Source organism: Onychostoma macrolepis, chromosome 25 (genome assembly GCF_012432095.1).
Source record: "Onychostoma macrolepis isolate SWU-2019 chromosome 25, ASM1243209v1, whole genome shotgun sequence".
NCBI lineage: Eukaryota > Metazoa > Chordata > Actinopteri > Cypriniformes > Cyprinidae > Onychostoma > Onychostoma macrolepis.
Window position 1 is genome coordinate 1,095,450 of NC_081179.1, and position 23,296 is coordinate 1,118,745.

Below are 23,296 nucleotides of genomic sequence, written 5' to 3' on the forward strand. Positions count from 1 at the left end.
GACATGCGATGCTGATGGGCATTGATTCAGTCCACAGACTCTCTTCTGTGCTCAGGGATCTGTCCTAACACTGAACAGTTCACCCAAACATCAGATCATGACCGTAAACGATTCATCAGACAATCAGATAACGTTCTCGTGTTTAGTAAAGTGTCAATGGGAACACTTCTACATTTCTTTTAGAAGTGCAACTTAAAATCTTTTGGTATGTAAATTATTGAATTTAATTGACCTGTCTTTAATCTCACTTTTAATATGTTTATTAATTTGTTTATATACTGTACCTATTGATTTTAACATTTTAACCTTCTTGCCATGAAAATAGACCAAAAACTTCAAATGGACTTTAAAATCATTTGTTGCCATGATTTTTTTTTTTTTTTATCATATATATATATATATATATTATTATTATTATTATTTATTTTTTATTTTATTTTTTAATTTATATTTTTTAATCTGTAACATCATATCAGTGCCCAAATTAAGAATTAAAGACCATTTCTACAGCCGAGAGCGTCTATGTACCTCCGCAGCAAACCAGTCTCGCATCTGCAGCACTTATTTTGATCTTCACCGTTAGATCTGTCCTATTCTCGGAAAAAAATTAATGCTTAAGTTTGATACAATATTACTCTAAATGAAAAAAATAAAACACACACAACATAAACAATAAAATAGTATAATGACAAAGTCGCTTATTTTAAACACAAAACCTTTGAAAAATGAATGTTAAATACAAATATATATAAAAGGTCTTTTGATTTTCCCTTCTTTAAAATGAATGCTTTTGGCTCATTATTATATAACAAAATATTCAATATACAACCATTTCATATACAGTAAAATAGTGCAATGACAAATTCACTCATATTAACGTTTTTAAAAATTCGTAAATGGATACATTTCACCCTGTTCTTATCATGAAAAGAGACATTTCTTTATCTCTTTTCACCTTTCATTTAATTTGTCAGCAGCTTATTTTATTTTATTTTCCAATATGTAAATTAATCTGATTTCTGGGGTGTCTGTTCTTAATTTAATTTGTTTATAGACCTTTTTTGTGTTGATTTTACCCCATTCTTTTTGTTTTAAATCTTTAATTTTTTATGTAATTATTTGCTCTATTTGTTTATCTCACTTTAAACTTGTTTGTTACATATGTTATATTTTAAATGTGTGTGCGTGCATGTATGTATGTATATATATATTACATACACACATATATCACTTTAAATGTGTTAATTTAAATTATTTGAGTGCATAGGATGTTAAATAGGATGATTGAGCATTTATAATCATGTTGTCTGTTCTCTTCCTGTAGAGTCATTAATCCTGACAACTTCCTGCTGATGGTCACACGTGATTGGCTGATTTACACTCCTATCTCGGCCTACTGCTTCAGGTATCTGGAACTTACTGTAGAACTATCTATTATAATATATACACACACACACATATTTACAGACTGTGAGCTCTTAAGTCCCTGATTGCTGTTTTGCAGTCTGATTCTGAGCATGGCTGGGAAATGATACGGAGGTGCTGGTGTTCCTGACTGGATCTTACTGCATTATACAGGGTGCTTTCACTGGTCTTGAACAGCCCCAAGTCCTCTGTGCGTGACATTGTGCACAGAGTGAGCAGGGGAGTCGTCAGCATTGTGCGGAGGCTGATTGCTTTCCTCACCGCGGATGACCTGGAGACAGTGGGAGCTGGCCGGGTCTCCAGCTTTCCATGCGGTAGCTGGTGCAACACAAAGCTGTATGACTCTGTCCAGCTGCAGGCCGTCACTGACCACCAGGGAAGCTCCTTGACATCTTTGTTGGATATCCCGGGTCTGTGCTCGATGCCGGTGGTCTGAAGAACAGCCCTGTTTTCACTGGCCTCCTGTATTGATCCAGAAGTTGTGGAGGACCATGACCCACCTGAACCCAGAAGGATGTTCATGAGCATGATTGCCTGTAGAACAATTTAACAGGTTAAACACTGCAAATCAGTTCATGTTCTCAGATTGACATTGTTTAAGCTTGTCTAAGTTAGTTAGATAAAGGGATAGTTCACCCATAAATGAAAATCACCCCATGATTTACTCACCCTGAAGCCATCCCAGGTGTGTATGACTTTCTTCTCACAGACAAATGCAATCGAGAATTATATTAAAAAATGTTCTGGCTCTTCCAAGCTTTATAATGGCAGTGAATGGCTGATGAGATTTTGAAGCCCTTTATTACCCCCGGAGCCATGTGGAGCACTTTTTATGATGGACGGATGCACTTTATTGTACTTCAAAATATCAACACCATTCACTGTCATTATAAAGCTTGGAAGAGCCAGAACATTTTTTTTAATATAACTCTGATTGCATTTGTCTGTGAGAAGAAAGTCATATACACCTGGGATGGCTTCAGGGTGAGTAAATCATGGGGTGATTTTTGGGTGAATTATCCCTTTAATATGTAAATAGTTAGGTGTGTGTTGTGAAGTGCAGCAGCAGTATTTAGAGAGGTGCGCTGCATCTGTGTGCTCGTGTGATGAAAATGCAAGCAGCTTTTTCAGGGTTTCTGTAGGCCTCATGGAGGTAAATATAGGACTTTTAAGACCTTTTTTAGACACTATTTATACAAGTCTTCCTCCGCCAGCACCAAGACTTCTGTCGAGCTGCACGGGGGAACTGGGGATATTGCATTGTGTGCGAATTTGTATCAGAGTTCTTTGAAATTCTAGCAAAATATCACAAATGTTACTTGGGGGTTGCATTTATTAAAGTTTAATTACTTCCTGGGGTATAAACGTTTTTTTTTCTTCCCCTCTCATTTTTGCTATCCGAATTAAAGTCCTTATCATGAACTCATACAGTGGAAGAAACATATTTTGATGAAGTGAAGCTCTATAAATGAGATTTCTAGAAGCATTTACATGTTAACCTCAAATTCCTTTGGGATATTTATTTTAAAACCTGTCTGTGAAAGTTTATTTTCCCGACAGACACTATTATAAAAATGTTTCAAGACATTTCCTTTTGATGTTGTTTTAAGCTCTGTTGTACTACTTTATGGAAAAAGTGATGTGGTTTTGTCTGAAGCTTTGTGCTTATTATTCATGTGGAATTCAAAAATAAAAACTAATACATTTTAAAGCTGACTAAGTGTATGAGTATTTCTCTAAAGTCTTTTGGGATTTTGGTCTGTTTTGCTTCCATGACATGTATCCTTTTTAGGACTAGTGGAAATAAATCACCAATATACACATTTAAGGGTTTATTTATTACACTCTTTTCAGTTTTAGGACGGGCAAACTGTCTTAGGCTTGTTTAAGTTGTGTTTTTGTTATCAGAAATGATTTAATAACTGGTAAGTTTACAAGTATTAAAATCATTCCTGTTGACAAAAGTATGTTCTCTCATGTTTTGTGTTGCATAAAAAGTGTTAACCTGGTTTTGACCAGATAGACTGGTCTGTTTGGACTTTTTTGTCGATCAGCAAACTGTTTTGGGCTGATTTAAGTTATTTATTTATTTTGTGTTGTGTTGTATAAAATGAGTAACTGTAATGCACAACTTTGTTGAAAAACCATCTTAAAGGCAGTTAGCTGGTCTTCCCCATTAGGCTGGTCTGCGGTTTTTTTGGGCACATTTGGGACCCAAAAATCAAATCATCTTAAGCTGGTTTAAGTTGTGTTTTTATCATTAGGAACCATTGTAAATGTAATTGTAATTGTAAATGCTGAACTACTTGGTTGAAAAACCAGCCTAAGGTGGTTAGCTGGTCTTGAATAAACTGGTTAAACTGGTCTGTGTTTGTGGCTTTTAGGCACATTTGGGACCAGCAAACCATCTTAAGCTAGTTTAAGTCATGTTTTTGTCTTGTGTCTGTACCTGTAAACCATGTGTGTTTTAATGTTTATTGCGATACTTGCATTGTAAGCGTCAACAAAAAGTGTAAACGTGTTAACATTATGCCCAGATCGTTCCTCTGAAGGCTTCTTTTGAGAGATGCAACAGACGTTTGGTTCTTCTCGGGAAGTTTTTCAGCTTTCTTATGGTAATTCCTGATTGTGTGGAGCGTAATGGAGTCTTCAGGGAGTCTAAAGCCGTTCCCGCATTAAACACGAGCCGGGTGAAATCCTGCAGGAGTGACATTTCCGTTCTGCCAGATTAATAATGGAAACAGATTACAGACACCTCGAAGGGACAAACAAGACAAAACACAGGAAGGTTATTAAAAGAGCGACGACGCCAGCGACATGTCAAATAACGGCAGCTGGGAACATATCAATATTTGATGGGCCTCCATCAAAGCGTGCAACGAACAACACCGTCGTGTGTGTGTGTGTGTGTGTGGGGCATATGGCGGCGAGCGTAGCCCGTTTTAATGAGCTGTGTTATGAAGGCCTCCCGTGGAGAATCTCACTGAGACTATTGATCTATGATTCAGGAGCCTGTAACGTCTCTCTCAGTGTCGAGAAACACCTCGATCTGACAGATGATCGCAGACAATAGCGGCAGAATTACCTCCTCAGCTCTTTTATACGCAAAAACAACAACCGACCCATTTATTGCTCGGATGGGCAGGTTAATCACCGTAACCGAACACCTGGCGAAGAGTGTGCAATTGTAGAATTGGCACAAGTTTGGTCAAAAACCAGCATAAACCAGGTGTTTAGCCATATTCCCAACATGATTAAATTGGATGGACTCATGTTTGTTTATGGTTTATGGGTACATTTAGGACCAGCAAGCCTGGTTTAAGTTGTCTTTTTGTCATCAGGGCTGGTTTAATTACTGGTAAACTATCAGTATCTTATATTTGTTGCAAATGCTCCACAACTTTGAAAAACCAGCTTAAACCAGCCCAAGGTGATTAGCTGGTACAGCCTGTTTTGATGTTTTTGGGTGTCTTAGACTGGTTTTAGTTTTTTTTTTTTTTGTCTGCATACATTGTAAAAAACGAGTAATTGTAAATGGCCAAAACTTTTAGCTTAAGTTTAGCTTTAGTCTAAGGTGAATAGCTGGTTTGGCCAAATAGACAGGTTTAATGAGTTTTAGCAGTTTTGGGACCATAAAACCATCTTCGGCAGGTTTAAGTTGTGTTTTTGTCATCAGGAATGGTTTAATTATGGGTAAACTATCAATATTTTCTCATGTGTTGTAAATGCGGCACAGCTTAAAAAAAAAAAAAACCTGCTTAAACCAGCCTAAGGTGGTTTTAGTTTTTGTCATCATGCCGTCTATTGTATAAAATAAGTAATTGTAAATGGCAAGAACTTTGTTGAAAAACCAGCTTAAACGGTCTAAGGTGTTTAAATAGACTGGTCTGTTTTGATGTTTTTGGGACCAGTAAACCAGCGTAGGCCGGTCTAAGTTTTTTTGTTTGTTTGTTTTTTTTTTTTAGTGTTTTTTTGTCATTATACAGTATGCGTTGTATAAAATTACTATTTGTAAATGCCTGGTCTACCAATATGAATAAACTGTTCTGTTTTGATGTCTTTGGGACCAGTAAACAATCTTAGGCTGGTTTTAGTTGTGTTTTTTAAATGTTATTATTATATGTATTGTTGTGCATAAAATGAGTGATGGTAAAGCGTGAACAGCCTAATGCGGTTAGCTGGTCTGTTTTGATGTGTTTTGGGACCCGTAAACCATCTCAGGCTGGTTTCAGATGTGTTTTCTTCATGAGGAAGCAGCTCCAGTAAAGCTGTCAGTGTTTTCTCACATGTTTTGTTGTTCATTTCACAGCCGCTCACGAAGGGTGAACCACAGAAATGTGTTTTCTGACATGAAAGCGTCTCTTGCTCTGCTTCTGTTGCTGGATGTCTGCTCCTGAGGCGTTTGACCCGTTTTAATCTCGCACCTCATGAACAAATCCCAGCGCCGCAGCCTGAAATCTCCCGGAGCTGTCACTAACTAGCATGCTAACATGTTTGTTTTGGTGTTCCCGTGGGCTTTACACACACACACACTCTGACAGAGTTGTGAAATATAACCTCTGTAAAGAGCGGAGCTCCTGTGAGCCGCATGTAAATGACCGCAGACGTCCAGCAGCACAGAAGGTCAGGAGATCTCACAAACTCCCATCAACCTCAGCGGGACTCACTTATGACGTTTCCAGTGTGATTCATCTGTATGCCTGTAACATATCGTTTCATATATGTGACCCTGGAGCACAAAACCAGTCATAAGGGTCAATTAAAAAAAAAAAAAAAAAAACATTTAGATTTATACATCCATCATCTGAAATCTGAATAAATAATCTTTCCATTGATGTATGGTTTGTTAGGATAGAACAATATTTGGCTGAGATACAACTATTTGAAAAAAAAAAAAAAAATACAAATATTGAGAAAATCGCGTTTAAAGTTGTTCAAATGAAGTTCTTAGCAATGCATATTACTAATCAAAAATAGTTTGAGTTAGTTTTTATTTTTTATATTTTATTTTTATTTTTTTTCTAGTAATTTTATTGTTTTTGCCATTTTTTAGTTTTTAGTAATTAATTAATTTATTTATTTTAATGTCAGCTTTAGTTATTTTTGTTCCAAATGAAAATGAGAAATATTGCCTTGGCAACTAGCTGAATTAAAATTAGTTTAAATGTTTATTATTTTAATTATTGCAATTTATTTTATATTATTATATAAAATATTTATATTTTATTAATATTGTGTTTTTCTCAGTTGTATTAGTTTTTTTTTTTTTTTTTTTTAATGTCTATATACTTTTATTCATTTTTATTTAAATATTTTAGTTATTTTAGAAGTTCAAGATAAACTAAATAAAAATGAGTAATTTCACTTTGGCAACTAGCTAAAATAAAATAAGTTTACTTTTTAATACTGTATTTTATTTCAGTTAATGTTATTATTATTTTGTTTTTATTTGACGTGTTTTGTCATTTATTTAATTATTTATTCATTCACTTATTTATTTTTTAAATAGATCTTTATGTTCTAGCGTTAGTTTTAGCGCATCAAGATAAACTAAATGAAAATGAGAAATGTTGCCATGGAGATGTGTTGAATTAAACTACTTTTTAAAATATTTTATTTCAGTTATTTCATTTTTTTGTTTGTCAATTTTATTTATTTATTTATTTATTTTGTGTCTATGTATGTAAACATTCACTTTTCAATATTAATTTTAGATTAATAAGATATATAAGTTTATATTATATTTATTAGATTTATATAATTTTATTATGATTAAAATTTATTTCAAGTGATGAATTTTTCTTCATGCACATACAGTAAATGTCCTGAAATGCATTAATATTTTGTTTTGTTCAGCATATCTGAAGACGAGATCATGTCACAGAACCTGTCGAAAGAGATGAATTTGCATCATAATACGGTGAGTAAAATATCATGACGACAGAAATCTCATTTTTTGATAGGATTTTATATAGCAGATGCCATACGACGCATGGAGAGAAATGCATCTCTGTCCTGAATGATATTAGAGACGGAAATGAGACGTCTGACGGAGTTACAGCTGATCCCAGATCAGTCATAACATTCAAACCCTGATCCCAGAGCAGCAGAGACACCGAGCAGATCTGAGCTTCATTAACTCCGTGTTCTCGTGGATCATGCATGAAGGGAAATGAAATCAAACAGATAACTTCACTGCTTTGTACAGAGACAAAAGAGAACATGTGAACAATGCTTTCATAATAATGTTGTATAAGAATTAAAACAGGCCTGCTCTCACACAGACAGTAATAACTCTGCATATGAATGTCCAGATCATATCATTCGCCTTCACTTTCACTGCGTGGAGAACACAATCAATGAAGTGAATGTCCAGGCCTTAATATTCTGCCAAACATCTGCCTTTGTGTTCAACAGAAAGAATGGCTTTCATTTTCAGATAAATTATTCCTTTATGAGATCAATATGAGATTCATATACATTCAGATACACTAATAAGAGATTTTTGGACAGTGGCGAAGCCTTAAACTCTTTCTTAAATGATGTTTTGATGCTGATTTTGAGTTCAGTCTGTTAGTGTGTGTGTGTGTGTGTGTGTGTGTGTGAAAGATATAAAGTCGATTTCTTGTTTGAGTGAATTCTGTTTGAATATCAATAGAAATATTTATGTAGTGGGATGATTTCTTCACACACTTCTGGTTTATCTTGTGTAATGTTTCACACTGCTCATACTTTACCAGGGGTTTATTAATCCTGGGTGATTATAATCTGATGTTTCACACTGTATGCTAATTTGCATATTTGCCGTGTTTGTGTCGTTTGATTGGACGAACCTAGCGTGGCCTGTTTACATTATGGCTCTAGCGTTGCATTTCCTCATTATTATGGAAGCATAAAAATTATGGAAATATAAAAAAGGTAATTGTGATTTTTTTGCTTCATAATTCTGATTTTGCATTCCGCAGTCCCAATATTTGGACTTTTTTCCTCAAAAATCTGAGTTTACATCTTGATATAATTCTGAGTTTACGTTCCAATATTTTTTCCTCACAGTTCTAAATTTACATTTCAATTTTTTGATTTATTTTTCATAATTCTGAGTTTACATCCCGATATTTTGAGATTTTCCTCATAATTCTGAGTTTGCATCCCGATATTTTGAGATTTTCCTCATAATTCTGAGTTTGCATCCCGATATTTTGAACTTTTCCTCATAATTCTGAGTTTGCATCCTAGTATTTGAGTTTTTCCTCATAATTCTTAATTTGCATCCCGATATTTCGAACTTTTCCTCATAATTCTGAGTTTGCATCCCGATATTTTGAACTTTTCCTCATAATTCTGAGTTTGCATCCCGATATTTTGAGATTTTCCTCATAATTCTGAGTTTGCATCCCGATATTTTGAACTTTTCCTCATAATTCTGAGTTTGCATCCTAGTATTTGAGTTTTTCCTCATAATTCTTAATTTGCATCCCGATATTTCGAACTTTTCCTCATAATTCTGAGTTTGCATCCCGATATTTTGAGTTTTTCCTCATAATTCTGAGTCTGCATCCCGATATTTTGAACTTTTCCTCATAATTCAGAGTTTTTATCTGAACTCCTCCGTTGGTGTTTGACACTGAAAGCACAGTTATCTCAGCTCCTGACTGTCGGGTGTGAAACGCTCCTCTCTCAGGCGAACAGCTGGATTTGAATGACAGGAGCTCTTCTGAAGTAAAAGCCCAGGTTAGTGAGACTGACTTGACTTTGAAAGCTCTGTTTAGCTGCGGTCACATTGAGAGCGTTCAGTAATGATGATGAATAAGCATGTGTTTACCTCCGGTGCTTCTTTATAGGGTTAGTGGATGTGATGAGATCATTCTAGCACTTAGTGAATGACTGTAATCCTGTTGAGACCCGCAGTGAAATACTGAGGCACTTCTGCCTCATTTACATGCTTTAAACACAATATCCGGAGCACTTCTTTCAGTCTGAAGAGTGATTGTGTTCCTACATTAGAAATCAAAGCGCTGCATGCACTGATCTGATTTCTATCTTTAATGCTGGAAACGCCGCTCAGTTTCTGCTTTAGCCCAGTTTTTTTGAGTCATTCTCATTCTTCACAAACGCTGCTTATTCCTCTTCTAGGCCTCAGATTTCCCTGATGTGTCCAGCACCTGCATCTTCTCCAGGGAAAACTGCAGCTGTGAAACTAGTTCATGTGTGGACCGAGTCTCTGATGAAGGTTTCTCTGGTTATTATGGTACTTTGTTTGTAATTTTATTGTATAAATGAACTGTGAGCTGCTTTTGTATTTATAAGAGCAGCTAAACGGGTCATTATTGGTTTTCAGTGTCTTTTGTGTCTTCAATAAAGATCATCATCTTACTGGCCTAAAATACTGAACAATATTGATTTTAAACTTGGTCCTACTCAAATAAGAAGATATCAACTTTAATTATACAAAAGTTGATTTAAAAAGGTTATTGAAAACATTTTACAACATTTTAAACTACCAAATATCTCCTTTTTCCTTTGCCTCCAGGATTTTAACACAACACTCATATCAGTCATATTTTCACAGTGTTGGGTAATTAATATTCTATGTGTTATTTTTCTTCAATTATTAAATGTACTATGTTCATAGTAGCAGTAAAAGTAATTTAAGCTGAAGCAGTGTATTTTAACTTCTTCAGTAATGTTTTACATTATTCTTTTGTCCATCTTATCAAATTTTTCACCGTGTCACGCATTTTTTTGTACAATAATTTCATAATGTCAGCAAAAAAAAAAAAAGCAAAAAACAACAACAACCACAAAAAACTAATAATTCATTGTCAAGAAAAAAAGTGTTAGCGTATAATGCATTACTGTAAAAAGCAAACAAAAACATCTTTATCTATTTGTATCTTTAAAAAAAGTAAAATGATGTGTTGGTGAGAAAAAACTTTTTTTTTCAGGGTGAACATATAAATAAATGTTTAAATTTCTATATAATTTTCTATAGATACTGTATCTATATATCTATATAACTTATTGCCTGATAAGCTGGTGAATTTTCTAAGATAATATAAACAATCCAAGTAAAAACACCTCTGTATCTTTAAATAAAATATAAACGAATAAACAAAAAACTAAAATAATATTTATTTCCCTTTTCCAGTGCATCATCTTACACATTTTTTTTTACTGACATTATATATTGCAAGTGGAAAATACATGAAAAAAACTATATATATATATAGATAGATAGATAGATAGATTAATCGCATACAAAATAAAAGTTTTTGTTTACATAATATATGTATGTGTATTGTGTATATTTATTATGTATATATAAACACACATACTGTATATATTTTGAAAATATTTACAAGTACATACATTTATATACTTATATTTTATATAAATATATTTAATATATAAACATAACATTTCTTTTTAATTCATACATCCACGTGTTTGTATTTATATATACATAATAAATATACAAAGTATACACATATATAATGTAAACTTTTATTTTGGATGTGATTAATCTTTTGACTGCACTTATTTATAAATATACATATATATATATATGAATAGCACAGTTATTTACATCTCCTTATCATGACTATATCAAAAGAATGTCATGTTCGAGCTGCAGGGAAGAGAAAGCCGAGGGCGAGTGAATGATGATGAGTGAAACAGCTCTGGTTTGGTTTTTTAGTGCATTAATCTGAGCTCAGAGAAGGTCATAAAGCTGAGGTCTTGATGAAGACGTGCTCAGATGATCTGTCAGGATAATGTGATCCCAGCATCACACAGAGCCATTATCACACGCTTCAATTAGCATATCAAAGATCATCTGCTCCATAAATACATGAAGTGACACGGCTGGACTCATTACAGACAGGAGCTGGTGAAGGTTATCGATGAGCGGCTCTCAGCGCTGAGTGGCACAATCACTCTGACATTTCTGCTGTTTGATGCTGTGACAAATGCCAGCGCTGTCAGCCAATCACCTTTAACTACACCTGAGCCAATCACACGGCTTAATTAGCTGAGCGTTGAACAATGAGAGATATGGAGATGAGTTAAAGGCTGGAAGTGAAGGTCCTGAATGAAGCCGCTGTGTCTGGAGGTCTTGACCTGATTTAAAGTGAATGGAGATCAGCTCATTAACCTCTCGAGTCTCGTTTCATGATGTGTCTGAGCTGCTGAACGATAAAAGACTATAAACTGATGATGGACTGGAGTCCAGACGAGTGCTTTTCTTTTAGTGAATGAAGAGCTTCAGAGGTGTTTTATCTGCTGTACAGGTCAATCTCACCAAATATATAGTTCATACTTCAGCCAAAACCAAATGAGAGAAAAAGACAATATATTGGTTTACAGCGGAGTAATCCTATTTTAGGACCAACAAGAATTGTTGCACTGTGACTATTTTCATGACTAATAAATGCATTTTAAATAAATTAAATTCCTGAAATGCATTCATACTAGTTTTTATATATATATATATATATATATATGTGTGTGTGTGTGTGTGTGTACATATATATATAATGAAGAGTTTATTTGTAAAAACAGATAACTCCGTTTTTTTAATTTTCAAAAATCGTGTTTTTTTTATTGTTTTATTGTGTTAGTTAGCTGTATTTTTAGTTATTTTTTAACCTAATAAAAAAATAAAAATAAAATAAAAAACAGTTTGAGATGAATTGGAATGCACAATGAAAATACTTGATTTTTGAAAATTGTTAACTTTTATTAGTTATCTGTTTTTGCAAATGAACTCTTCATACATTTTAACCAAATGAAGTTTATGTTAGGATGAACATTTCTCAAATTATAATTATGGTAATGCAGTGAGACTATTTTTCCTCAATGTTAAATGCTCATTTAAAAATAAAACTACTGAATTAATATAGTCATGCATTTTTCGCAAAATGTTGTCTTTTAGCAGTACATAAGCATATAGATGGACACAAAGCTATAGACATTAACTTGAAGACACTAATCAACAATTATGATTGTATTAATTTCATTCACTTTAAGTGAAATAATTGTTTTTTCCCTTTGATTTTGGGATGATTTATGACCTGGACATTTATCTCTACATACAGTTAATTTAACAGTGAATATGTGCAAATCACATTGATATCGAAGGACATGATTCACAGGGCTTAAATCTTATATATTAAATGGCTATTGCAAAAAAAAGGTTTTATTAGTATGGAAGTAAGAACAAGTTTTGAAGAAAAGATTTATTCAGTGTCAAAATATCACAATGACCACACATTCACCTGGCCAAGAGAGACGACTACAGATTACTCAAATCAAACGAAGAACATCGAGCCAGAACAAGTGCAGAAATTTACAGTTGAAATGTACAACGACTGCTCCAAATGAACAAAAATAAAACCAGACTGAGAAAAACAATTAGCTGAAATCGGTTCCTTATACAAACAGACTCCTGTGTGAAATTGATCCGGAAAGCTCTAAAATGACTTATAATTAACTACAGTTAATTAAACATAATATAAAATGTCAATATATTCAAAGCTTACAGTATCATTTGGGAAGCATTTATAAGCATGTATGGATCTCAAAGAACAAATCATAACCCAGGAATGAATTCAATACTAATACATCAGGAAGAACTAAACCACAAACAGCTTTCCTGTCTGTACTTTGATTAATCTAGCAGTACACATGTTGAGTTGCTGTCTGAATAATGAAGACTGGGCATCTGGTTTTGTCAGGATCTTGGGAAGCGTGTCTGAGGTAGAGTTAGTCCTGGCCCGGTTATCTTCAGCTACACACGAGTCGTCCAGAGCTGCTTTGACAAACAATACAAATCCTACAACGTCTGAAAAATAGACTCAGCAGTGTTGATTAAAGGCAGGAGATTGCACAGTAATTCACTTTTTGCTGAAATGTAAACATTATCTTCAGATCCTGTGAGGAATGACAAATAAATAAATAACCAAAAATACATTTGTGCTGTTCCACACCTGACTGACTGACTTTCTTCAGCAGAACAAGATATAATAAATGGTAATATGAACTGGGGCTGTTAAGCTACAAAATGACAAACTACCATAAAAGTAGTCAATAGGATACATCGGGGAAATATGAGATGGGAGAAAAATTATATTTCATACTGCGTTCTCGCACAAAAGTGTTGCTCCCCGAGAAATGTTGGGGGAGCAATTGAGCAAAACTTTACATGCAAACAAGTAAAACAAAGAAATTTGGAAAAAAGCAAAACCTAAGTGAGTAAAGGAGCCAATGTAAAGCACAAAGTCACAATTTTGACAAAATCTACATGGATGAATGTGAAACTTGATAAAAAGAGTGAAAGCAAAGTAAAAATGTAACATTTTGAAAAATTAATTTGGGTAAAATATAAATTTTATAATTAAATGAGCAAACAAAGTATAAATTCAAAATTAAAAAAATTTAAAATAACTTGGACGAAAGCAAAATTTGGAAAGATTTTCTTGAGTGAAAGAAAAACTTAATTAAAAAGAGTGAACAAAGTATGAATATAAAATTTTGAAAAAAAAAAAAATTTCTTGGACGAAAGTAAAACATCATTACTGATTAAATGAGTGAACCCAAAGTATATATAAATATAATTTTTTTTTTAAAAGTAAAGTAAAGTAAAATTCAAATTTAAAATTTTGAAAAAAATCTTTGATGAAAGCAAAATTTTGAAAAATTTTCTTAGGCAAAGGCAAAACTTTAGTGATTAAGTGAGTGAACCAAAGTACAAATTCAAAATTGTGAAAAAAATTATTCTTAGGCGAAACTAAAATTTAGAAAACATTTTCTTGAGCAAAAGCAAAAAGTAAAATGCAAAGTACATATTTTAAATTATGTACAATAAATTATTGGGTGAAAAAATTTTTTGAAAAATTTTCATAAGTGAAAGCAAAACTTCTAAATTTTGAAAAATATCTTCTTGGGCAAAAGCAAAACTTTAGTGATTAAATGTAAAGTACGAATTAAAAATAAATAAATAAATAAATAAAAAACTTGGACGAAGGTAAAACTTTAGTAATGAAATGAGCGAACGCAAAGTATAAATTAAAATTTTGAAAAAAATAATTATTTGGGTGAAAGTAAAATTTAGAAATAAATTTCATGAGCGAAAGCAAAACAGTGATTAAAAGAGTGAACACAGTAAAAAAAGTTTACAAGTTTTGCATGCAAATCAAAACTATGGTGCAAACGAGTGAATGCTTTGTTCAAATTAACGATTTTTAAAAGTTTCTTGGGTGAATGTCACACTCAAATTAGCACACTCAAAAACACTGAAATAATTTTTTATCCCATGTCATATTTTTCCATCACCATGTCCTTTTAGAGACTCTCTGTAGAAAGTCATACAGGTTTCGACCTTGAAAGTGAATTATGACAGAACTGTAATGTTTGAGTGAAATATTCCTTTAGGTACCTTAGTTAAAATATTCCGGTAACAAAAAAAGCATAAAAAATGCAGTGAATCTTGTTGAATTGCTTAGAAAACATTAACAAAGTGAAAAATATTCTGGTCTATTCTCATAAAAATCGCCGCATTGAACGAGGCAAAAGTCGATCGTACCGCATGGGGTAAAGTTTGAGAAGTGGCGTGTGAATCTATACAGTAGTGACGGAGAGGAAGGCGTTGTGGACTGCGGATCCCTCGGGCGCTTTCTCCCCGTGCGTCATCAGCTCCTGAATGGTCATCCAGTTGTCCAGGATCTTCTTGTTCCTCTTCTTCATCATCTTGCGGTGGCTGAGCTCGATGATGCTGGGCTCCGAGCGTCCCTCTCCGCTGCTGAGCGGATTCTCTCGCAGGCTCTCCAGCCGGCTCCGCTGCATGAACTCGCGCCGCCGCCGCTGCTCCTTGGCCCGCAGGAGGTGCTGCTTGCGCTGCTCTTTGCTCCAGTAGCGTCCCATCTTCATCTCGCTCATGGCGTCGTCATCGGTCGTCATGCCGCTGCTGCGCTCCTCCTTGATCTTGAGCGCTCGCTCCCGGAGGAGTCTGTCCCGGACGGGCCGCTTGGTGATGTACCTGCCACAAATATTGAGAAAAAGTACAGAATACTACTCTAGTAAAAGTATTAAAGGGTTAGTTCACCCAAAGGTGGGTGGGTGGTTTTGTCCAACAGTCCAAAAGACGTTAAATAAAGTGCATCCATCCATAATAAAACGTGCCTCACACAGCTCCGGGGGGTGAATAAAGGCCTAATGTAAAGTGTTTATTACATTTGAAATATGGATATGTTTCTTATAAAAATGCATGGATTCGCTACAGGAGGTCTTTATTCACCCCTCGGAGCCGTGTGAGGCACGTTTTATTATAGAGGCGCATGCTTTATTTGACATGTTTTGGACTTGTTGAACAGAAACACCCACCCACTGCAATGATAACGCTTGGAAGAGCCAGAACAATTTTTAATATAACTCTGATTGGATTCGTCTGAAAGAAGAAAGTTTGGAATGTAGTGAAGTAAAAGTTTCTTCAAAAATTAGGGATGTACCGAATGTTTGGCAACTGAAATTATTCGGCATAAAATAGCAAAAAAGACTGAAAAAATCGTACCGAAAAATGATGTGACGCGATCAAATAACAACAAAGACAAAACAGTAAAAAGCACATTTAATTTGGCTATTCTTCGCTTCGGCCAAGAATTTTCATTTCAGTGCATCCCTACTAAAAATACTCAGATAAAGTACAGTTACTTGAAAAATGTAGTTAAGTGCAGTAACAAAGTAAAAATACTTGGCTACCGCCCAGCACTGGTACCTGGTTCCGTCGCTCCGGACCTTCACCTTCCACTCCATCTTGGGTTCAGAAGGCCGGCTGACGAACTCCAGCGCCGTCTGCTGCTGGATCAGTTGCAGGTAGCTCTGGGGCCGTGGTCCCTCGGGCGTCTGCTCAGACTCGGAGGGGTTGCTGTGGTCGGGGCTGCCGCTCGGGGCATGCCGGAGCGCTAGCAGGTTCCTGCGGTTGGTCAGACTGACCCTGTGGTGCTCTGGAGAGCGGTCTGCGACGAGCGGCGTGCTGCGCGAACTCTCAGCCGTGTTATACGCACTCGAGCTGTCCTTGTCTGACTTCTCTGGACGCTTGCGGGGTCCCAGCTGATGCCTGCATGTAGGGATGGGTCTTGTTAAGGTTTTAACAGTATTACTACTCTTACCGATACTGCTTATCGGTAACTTATTGCTCTTACCAATACGTATTGGTAACTTATTACTCGTACCGATACTGCTTATTGGTAACTTATTACTCGTACCGATACTGCTTATTGGTAACTTATTACTCTTACAATACTGCTTATCAGCAACTTATTACTCTTACCGATACTGCTTATCGGTAACTTATTACTCGTACCGATACTGCTTATTGGTAACTTATTACTCTTACGATACTGCTTATCAGCAACTTATTACTCTTACCAATACGTATCGGTAACTTATTACTCGTACCGATACTGCTTATTGGTAACTTATTACTCTTACGATACTGCTTATTGGTAACTTATTACTCTTATGATACTGCTTATCAGCAACTTATTACTCTTACCGATACCACTTATTGGTAACTTATTACTCGTACCGATACTGCTTATTGGTAACTTATTACTCTTACGATACTGCTTATCAGCAACTTATTACTCTTACCAATACGTATCGGTAACTTATTACTCATACCGATACTGCTTATTGGTAACTTATTACTCTTACGATACTGCTTATTGGTAACTTATTACTCTTACGATACTGCTTATTGGTAACTTATTACTCTTACGATACTGCTTATCAGCAACTTATTACTCTTACCGATACTGCTTATTGGTAAATTATTACTCTTACGATACTGGCAATTGGCGACTTATTACTCTTACGATACTACTTATCGAACCAGTACTTTAACGGTATTCTTATTGGTACTTTTTATTATAAACAGTCAAACCAAAAATTATTCAGACGCTAGATATCATTTTTGATATTTTTTTACTAGTGGGTGCAGTACACTATAGTTCATTTGTGTCCCTGGAGCACAAAAGCAGTCATAAGTAGCACAGGTATATTTGTAGCAACAGCCAACAATACATTGTATGGGTCAAAATTATACATTTTTCTTTTATGTCAAAAATCATTAGGATATTAAGTAAAGATCATGTTCCATGAAGCTATTTTGTAAATTTCCTACCGTAAATGTATGAAATTTTATTTTTGATTAGTAATATACATTGCTAAGAATTTCATTTGAACAACTTTAAAGGTGATTTTCTCAATATTTTGATTTTTTTTTTGCACCCTCAGATTCCAGATTTTCAGTTTCAATCAATAGTTGTATCTCAACCAAATATTTTCCTATCCTAACAAACCATACATCAGTGGAAAGCTTTTTTATTCAGCTTTTATTCAGATGATGTATAAATCTCAATTTAAAAAAATTGACCCTTACGACTGGTTTTGTGGTCCAGGGTCACATTTATGTAAGTGAGGATAGCAAAATTAAATAAACTGTGACATATTATATCCAAAAATTCTTCATACAGTGGACTACCAGTAAAATGTATAAACATTTGGGATCAAAAATTTGATTTGACACTTTGACCTGACCGTGTTTTGTTACATACCTTTCTATCAAAGTTATCTGACATTATCAAGATGAATTTGTTCTGACACAGTTTAACTCTTGAGTTCTTCTCGTATTTTATTACCATTTTCTAAACTATTATATAGTACTGTGCAAAAGTTTTAGGCCACTAGTATTTTCAGCAGCTTAAAGTGGTTTTAAGCCAGTTATTTCTATATTTTGCTGTAGTGTGTCAGGAGGAAATATCAGTTTACATTTCCAAACATACATTTTGCCATTAATTGTAATAATCCAGCGAGATTTTTGAGATCTGATCTGATCATCATCAGTCTGTCTGGAATGACATGAAGAAACAGATCAAACTGAGACAGACTAAATCCAGAAGAACTGTGTCTCCAAGACGCTTCAAGAAACCTACCTGCAAAGCTCCTGAGAAACTCTGCTCAAGTGCAGCGAGGACAAAAGCTGCTTTAAACACAAAGGATGCTCACAACAAATGTTGATTTCATTTAGTTAATAGAAGATAATTGATAAAGAAAATCAATTTTTGCCATTATTTGTGACAGTATCCTCATTTTACAGCATTTTTACCCAAGTGCCTCAAACTTTTAGGTTTTGCCACCATGCCTACCTTCATGATGCTCTGGCACTCCATCTGGATGCTGCGTAGCTCCTCGCTCAGCATCCGCAGCTCGTGCTCCACACCGTTGCACTGGATGCTGCTGTAGAACAGGTCGTACTCGCCGCCGTTACGGATCTGACACTTCAGCTCCAGCAGCTTCTCCGCTCCGTCCGCAGAGCTCCGGCCCGACAGACACCGCGACAGCTGCTTCTGGATCTGAGCAAGGACAGTGTTCTCTGGGTCCATGCTCTTCTCCTGACTGTAGGAGCAGGACGCTGTGATGCTTTCCTCTTGAGTTGCTGTGGCCTGTGGGGAGATTCTGAGTGAGAATCAATCAAGCTAAACCAGAGTCAACTGAGACTTCATTAGTGAGTTTCCATGTTCATTTGGGAGATGGTAGGAATGCATGATTATCTGCTTTTGTTTGAATGTTCAGATAAACTCATATACAACAAGAAATGATTCAGAATGTTTATCTATTATTCTTTCATTTCTAACATGAGCAATGCACTGCAAAAGTTTTTGTTTTTTAGTACAAATATGTGACCAAAAAGCAGTCATAAGCAGCACAGGTATATTTGTAGCAATAGCCAACAATACATTGTATGGGTCAAAATTATAAATTTTTCTTAAATATTAAATATTAAATAAAGATCATGTGAAATTTTTTTAATTTTCTACGGTAAATATATCAAAACTTAATTTTTGATTAGTAATATGCATTGCTAAGAACTTCATTTGAACAACTTTAAAGGCAATTCTCTCAATATTTAGATATTTTTGCACCCTCAGATTCCAGGTTTTCAAATAGTTGTATCTCAGCCAAATATTGTCCGATCCTAACAAACCATACATCAATGGAAAGCTATTTATTCAGCTTCCAGATGATCGTATAAATTTCAATAAAAAAAATACCCTTATGACTGGTTTTGTGGTCCAGGCTCACATATATAAACATTATTGCTTGAGAGCAATAATTGAGTAATGTTTTCTGAAAAATCTAAATTAAGTGAGTTTACTCTTCAAAAAGAACAAATATCTGCCAGCGGGGTCAAAATAACAAACAAAAAACAACAACCTTAATTCAAAATGAAAATCCAATGGTTTAAAATATAAACTCTATAAACATATTTTTTGTTAGAAAGAAGATTTTACATCTTTTTTGCTTATCAAATAAATAAATAAATAAATATATATTCATTAATATTAATTTAGGAACATTTAGATATTTGTACTGGAAAACAAGACTTAAATTACTTAAACTTTAAGTAAAATGAACATGAAAGCAGAAAAAATCAAATCTAATTCAAAATATGAAAAAATGATCGTTTATTTTCATATTCTGAATAGGATTTGCTTTATATTTTTTTCTGTTTTCTTGGCCGAAATGTTGCCTTGGCAGCTAGCTAAAATAAGTGTACATTTTTTCCAGCACGAACATTTAAAAGAAACCAAAGTTTACAGCTTAAGTACGTGATGATTGGTTTCTCTGACCTTCTCGTCTTCCTCTCGAGCCGCTCTCTTCATCTCCTCCTCCTCCTCCTCTCTCCTCTGCTCCTCCAGCATCTCCATCTTCAGCTCCTCTAAGAACTCGCTGTGCTCGTCCTCCAGCCACGGCTCCTCCTGAAGAGGAAGCACACAGAACATCAAGCTCTTTTGGCCCGTTATGACGGTTCATGGTGACATTACATTAAGCCTCATCTGAACAAACAAACTTCAAACATGTCAGATTCAGTGAAGATCTGTCAGTGTTACCATGGAAACGGGAATCTGACTCAGTGTCTGTTCACTCCCATGATGCACTGCGAATGATGTAACTGGATCAGCTGCTCTACACGGCCAGTCTTAGGCCATAAAAACATTGTGGGAATGTTGTTTTGAAATGTTTCTAAAACATTAAAATGTCACAAATTGTTGTGATTAGAACGTTATTTAAAGATTAAAATGTGTCTTAGAATGTTCTAATTTCATTTTCACCCGTAATATAACAGCATCTTAATGTTTATTTTCTTATTCTGAGAAATCATGAAAATATACTAAAGTGTGTGTGTGTGTGTGTGTGTGTGTGTGTGTGTATACCTGCATTTCTGGTCTTGCGACCAGCAGCACAATATTCCTGCATTCTTCATTTGAGAAAACGGCCACTGCTTCCTGTCTGTCCTGAACATCCCGCCCATTTATCTGTCAATCACACACATCAGCCAATGAGACGCAGCGTTACATTACTACACTGCGAGAAATGACGTTCATTGCACACGGACTCCGAAATTTTCGTATGCATTTTTTCGTGTTCGTTATCCTAAAAATTTGTTGCGCACAGAAACCTTGCACACCGAGTCCGATGCATATTAATTAATCCGTTGCGAAATAATTAGCAAAACAGTACTAAATGGAGTCGTCAAGCATTGAGGATGATTTTGTTGTCCTCTCGCTTCTTAAAAAGAGAAACAGTGAGGAAATATTGGATCCATCCTATCCTGAGATATAGAGAGGAACGAGAGGAGAGCAGCGGGATTATTACGGGAGACTCAAAGCTTACTTCAGGATGTCAGTGGCTCAGTTTGATGCTTTGCTAGAGATACTAGAGCCACATATTAAAAAGAAGACCACTAATTTCTGTGAGCTCAGTGTGCAAGGATCTATACAGTGCTTTGTGCTGCGAGACGAAGTGGATGAATTTGACAATCACCATTCTGGATTTTGGCGTTTGCTTGTACGGTGGCTCTGAATCGTCAAGAAACCTCTCAAAATGCTTGCTACAAATGCGCAAAATGGAGAAAATCGAACCCGATCCGAATTTTTTTATGACGGACGAAAGTTTCGGAGGCAGTGTGTAAATGTGATTGACATAACGTGAGGTCGAATTTATTTTTCAACGTGCAAAAATTTCAGACGGAAATTTCAGACTCGGTGTGGAATGGCCTTCACTCAGTATTGTCTTGTTTTCCAGGACAAATATCTAAACATTCCTAAAACAATATATACATACAATATATACACTGTAAAAAAAAAAAAAAAAAATGGGCAAACTTAAAAGTTTGAGGCAACCAGCTTTAGCAGATTTTTGAGTTTTCTCAAGTTATTTTTTAGGAAATTTCTCTCAACTTTTTGTTGTATAAACTTAAAACAAGAAGTTGAGAAAACTCAAAAATCTGCTGAAGCTGGTTGCCTCAAACTTTTAAGTTTGCCCATTTTTTATTATTTTATTTTTTTTACAGTGTATTGTGGAGTCTTGTTTTCTGGAAAATAATAATAATAATAATAATAATAAAAAAATTTAATTAAGTGACTTTTTGTTGAAAACAAGAAAAAATATGTCAGTGGGGTCAGAAAAATGTATTCATATAATTCTTAATTCAAAGGGGAAACAAGATTATATTTCTGACCTCACTGGTAGATACTTATTTTTTTTTTAGTAAAAAAAAAAAAAAAATCACTGAATTTTTTTTTAGCATTAATATGTCTTTATTTAAGAATGTTTAGATATTTGTACTGGAAAACAAGAGAAGAAAAAACTCCATGAGTCTGGTAAACTCTAACAGGCCATTAAAAAAAATAAAAAAAATAAAAATAATAATAATAATATTATATACTGTATATATCAAGATGCATTTACTTATTAACCTAATTTATTTAGTCTTGTTTTATGAAAAATTATCAAAATTAACTTTATGCTTAAAATAAGTACAAATATATGCCAATGGGGTCAAACATAATAATCTCGTTTTCCCTTTTAATTTGCATTATTTTTCTGAGCCAATTGGCAGATATTTGTTCTTGTTTCATGCAAAAACGCACTTAAGTTTGACACATTTTTCTGTAATTTTGTATCTCCAGTAAATGTTTTGCAACATGTTGCAACGTGAATTTTCTCATCTTCAAGTTTTTCTGTTTCATTCGTTGCTGCAGAATCAGCACGTGTGATCCTGAGGCGTGTGAGATCACAGATGATTTTATTGGGAAGTACAGAACCCGTGGAGAGGGTCTCAGAAACACCTCGGGATGTTTTCCTGAGCATCAGACCGCAGCTAAAAATACACCGGCATCAGAGTAACGATCCTGACAGGACCCCTGCTCTCCCTCAGGTCCTGTAGCTGACGGTGTAATGTGCCGCTGTTGAACTCAATGAGCCGCTCGGCGCAGACAATAGCAACACAGAGGTAATGAGTGAAAGGTGAAGTTACCTGTAAAATACGGTCGCCTTCTCGGATTCGACCGTCTCGTGCAGCAATGCTGTTCGGCTCGATCTGAGAATGAAAGCAGCAGATTTCACGTTTGAATAGTTCTGAAGCTCCAGAAGGAAAAACCATGCATTAAGAGCTGGGGTGTGAAAACTTTTGAACAGAATGGAGATGTGTAAATTTTTCTTATTTTGCTTAAATATCATATTTTTTTCATTTAGTACTGCCCTTCAGAAGCTACAGAAGATAGTTACATTAGTTCCCAGAAGACACAATAAGTTAAATTTACCCCGATCTTCAAATTCAAAAGTTTTCACCCCCCGGATCTTAATGCATGGTTTTTCCTTCTGGAGCATCAGTGACTGTTTGAACCTTCTGTAATAGTTGCATATGAGTCCCTCAGTTGTCCTCAGTATGAAAATATGGATCTTAAAATCACAAAACAAAAAAACACAGCTGTGCATCATTAAGAATCAAGGGGGTGTAAACTTTTGA

The 23,296-nt window shown here is 35.0% G+C and overlaps 1 protein-coding gene across 1 annotated transcript in view; it reads right to left on the reverse strand.

Moving 5' to 3' along the window:
* Nucleotides 1-14,224: 14,224 nt before the first annotated feature.
* The window catches only part of LOC131534484 (PDZ domain-containing RING finger protein 4-like), a 56,201-nt gene continuing 47,129 nt past the window's right edge, over nt 14,225-23,296 (reverse strand). Inside the window, exons 5-11 of the mRNA XM_058767378.1 lie at nt 22,805-22,867; nt 20,700-20,801; nt 20,115-20,243; nt 18,621-18,926; nt 17,266-17,301; nt 16,196-16,584; nt 14,225-15,460 (exon numbers count right to left, since the gene is read on the reverse strand). Coding sequence (XP_058623361.1) covers nt 15,043-15,460; nt 16,196-16,584; nt 17,266-17,301; nt 18,621-18,926; nt 20,115-20,243; nt 20,700-20,801; nt 22,805-22,867 — 1,443 coding nt within the window. The 3' untranslated portion in view covers nt 14,225-15,042. The remainder of the gene's footprint in view (nt 15,461-16,195; nt 16,585-17,265; nt 17,302-18,620; nt 18,927-20,114; nt 20,244-20,699; nt 20,802-22,804; nt 22,868-23,296) is intronic.